Source organism: Vairimorpha necatrix, chromosome 11 (genome assembly GCF_036630325.1).
Source record: "Vairimorpha necatrix chromosome 11, complete sequence".
In the NCBI taxonomy this organism is placed as follows: domain Eukaryota; kingdom Fungi; phylum Microsporidia; family Nosematidae; genus Vairimorpha; species Vairimorpha necatrix.
Genome location: NC_088826.1, coordinates 468,220 through 470,659, shown reverse-complemented (window position 1 = coordinate 470,659; position 2,440 = coordinate 468,220). Strand labels below are relative to the sequence as shown.

General features: G+C 32.3%; 2 protein-coding genes across 2 annotated transcripts; both read left to right on the top strand.

The window, feature by feature from the left end:
- Positions 1 to 839: 839 nt before the first annotated feature.
- VNE69_11107 (uncharacterized protein) lies at positions 840 to 1,217 on the top strand (the record flags this gene model as incomplete). Its single annotated transcript, XM_065475014.1, has 1 exon — positions 840 to 1,217. One exon carries the CDS (start codon positions 840 to 842, stop codon positions 1,215 to 1,217), a length of 378 nt encoding a protein of 125 aa, XP_065331086.1.
- A 69-nt stretch (positions 1,218 to 1,286) lies between these two features.
- VNE69_11106 (uncharacterized protein) lies at positions 1,287 to 1,821 on the top strand (the record flags this gene model as incomplete). Its single annotated transcript, XM_065475013.1, has 3 exons — positions 1,287 to 1,359; positions 1,409 to 1,465; positions 1,523 to 1,821. The coding sequence occupies 3 exons, from the start codon at positions 1,287 to 1,289 to the stop codon at positions 1,819 to 1,821; spliced, it is 429 nt and encodes a 142-aa protein (XP_065331085.1).
- Between the last annotated feature and the right edge of the window lie 619 nt (positions 1,822 to 2,440).

The following is a 2,440-nucleotide window of genomic DNA, read 5'->3' as shown; positions in this document are numbered from 1 at the left end:
TTTTTCTGAGATAAAGCCCTTAAAAAAATGTAGGTGGGCTCTGAGACCTCTCATGTTACTGAGACCATTGTGTTGGCCATTTTCATCACCCAGCAATACAGTATTCTCAGTTGTATGTGTGTGGGCATCCTGGACTTTTGTAGATAAGTACCATTTTAATGCTTTCCGCTTTTTGCAGCCATTTGTACAACAAAAACAGATTCCTAGCAAGTAGTTTTTAGATTTTACTTGGTTCATAAAACAACCACAGTCACACTTTATAGTATTCTGTAGAAGTTAAAGCCTTTAAGTATTCTTTGGCTGCTTCATCTTCCTCAAATATTATGCTGTAGAGAATTCTAACTTGCATTATGGGTAAAAAATTATAATTCACAAAATCGCTTTCCTTAAATTTAAAATCATAAGGGCATTTGTAATTTTTTTTAGAATGTCTACAATACATGTTCGTGGACTTTTTAATTTTTTTAACCTCTGTGATTTTGAATTTAAGGAGCGCCAATAAATCTGATAATGAAGATGACTTTTTACAAGTAATGATTAGAATTTCAGGAACAGAAACGGAATTTAACAAGAAAATAAGAATAATTAGAAACATGGATAACTAGAACATTACAACCTGGTTCATAGAATTTGAAATAATAACGATCTAGAATGCCTGGGCAAATGAACAACAAGTTTTAATTTTAAGGAATTTAATCCCAGATTCCCGATTAGATAATGAGATTTTTGCAAAAGATTGCGTAACAATTAGAAGAAATATAATTAAGTAAAAAAAATGGTGCTAGTACCAGTGACATTTTGAGCGAGCATTTCAAATTTTACAAATCAGCTACCGAATGATGACCGAGCATTACGATGCTATTTATGAGATAATTGTCATATACAGCGCTTACTACAACATAAGCAAGGCGGAATACAACAGGCATATGAGTGAATGTTTTTTTAGCAAACTAGGAAGAAATAGTAACTTCGAGATAGTAAAGGCAAGAACAAAAAAAAATTTACAGGAAGCTTTAGAATATTTAAAAAACCTTGACAGAGTAATAAACAAAGAAATCATACGTTACGAAAGTAAGAATATAAATAATTTTGTTGGTAACAATGAACCGGAAAAACATTTTAATGCTACAAATCCAAGAAATAACTACAACAATAGAAAATGGTGTTCCATTCATAAGAATAACTCACATCACACCAAAGAATGCTTTTATAATTAACATTCAAATAGTCTACCAACCAATAAAGCTCAAGAAATCTTGAAGAGATGAAAAATAATTATCGAACCTATGACAAAGATAAGCGCCATAAAATTTTTTGTTAAAATCGACGGCAAAGATGCTAAGTTAATCTTAGACTCTGGTGCCACAAAAAATTTTATAGGAAACAAGCTAGCCACCGAGTTAACTAGAAATTAAAGAAGATGCGACCGTAGACGTAAAGTTAGCAAATAATCAGACAGAAACCAGTTGTAACTCAACATTGGTAAATCGGGAAATAAACGACTTAATGGAGTGACGATTAGTGAAATTGCAGGTGTTACAGGAAGGATCTGATGAGATGATATTAGGAACGGAATTTTTGCATGGGAATGGATTTATCTTAAACTATAAATTAGGCCTAGAAGAGTATAAAAATAGGATCATATCATTCCACGATAAGAGCAAGGAATGTAAACTAGATAATCTATTGTTCGAGAAACTCAGCTTGGTAACAGAGATAGAACTAAAGTTTAATAAAACAATGGATCTCTATAAGCTTAATAACGATAGTATTAAATGCATTAAAACGAACACTTTACTGTTGCCGTTAGACGAAATATGAGATTTAGTTGAATTGTATTTATTTTTACCCATGATTGTAATTCCAAAAAGGTATTTATATTTATTTCTGAAACGTTTTACTGATTAGAATTACCATTCATGATATCTGGACTATCCGCCGTCCACACTCTTCCCTTCATCAAATAAGATATCGTCTTTTCAGTTTCAGTTACAACAACTAAATCCTTACGATTAATGTCAAAGGGTTTTCTTCCATAAAGACTTCTTATCTGATAAGCACCCTTGCCTTTCGCGGCAATAATTTCAAACTCTTCATATTCGTATGGTGATTCAAATTTTCTCTTTAAAAGTGCATGTTTCTTCAGAAGAACCATATCTCCTATTTCTAAGTCATTAGGGTCTGACTTCTCAAGGTTTCGTTCGTTAACCTTTTCTCATTTCTTACCTTCTACTTCCTTCACATTTTGCTGGATGACATTTAATTTCTCTTTCTTCTGTCTTACGTATCCAATTGGATCAATAAAATATAGCTCAAAGTCTTTAGGGATCTCAAGTAGATTACTTGAAATTGTCGGCTCTCTACCCTATAATAACATAAATGGTGAGGCATTAAAACGCTCTACTATCCCTATCCTATATTGCATTAGCACATATGAGAA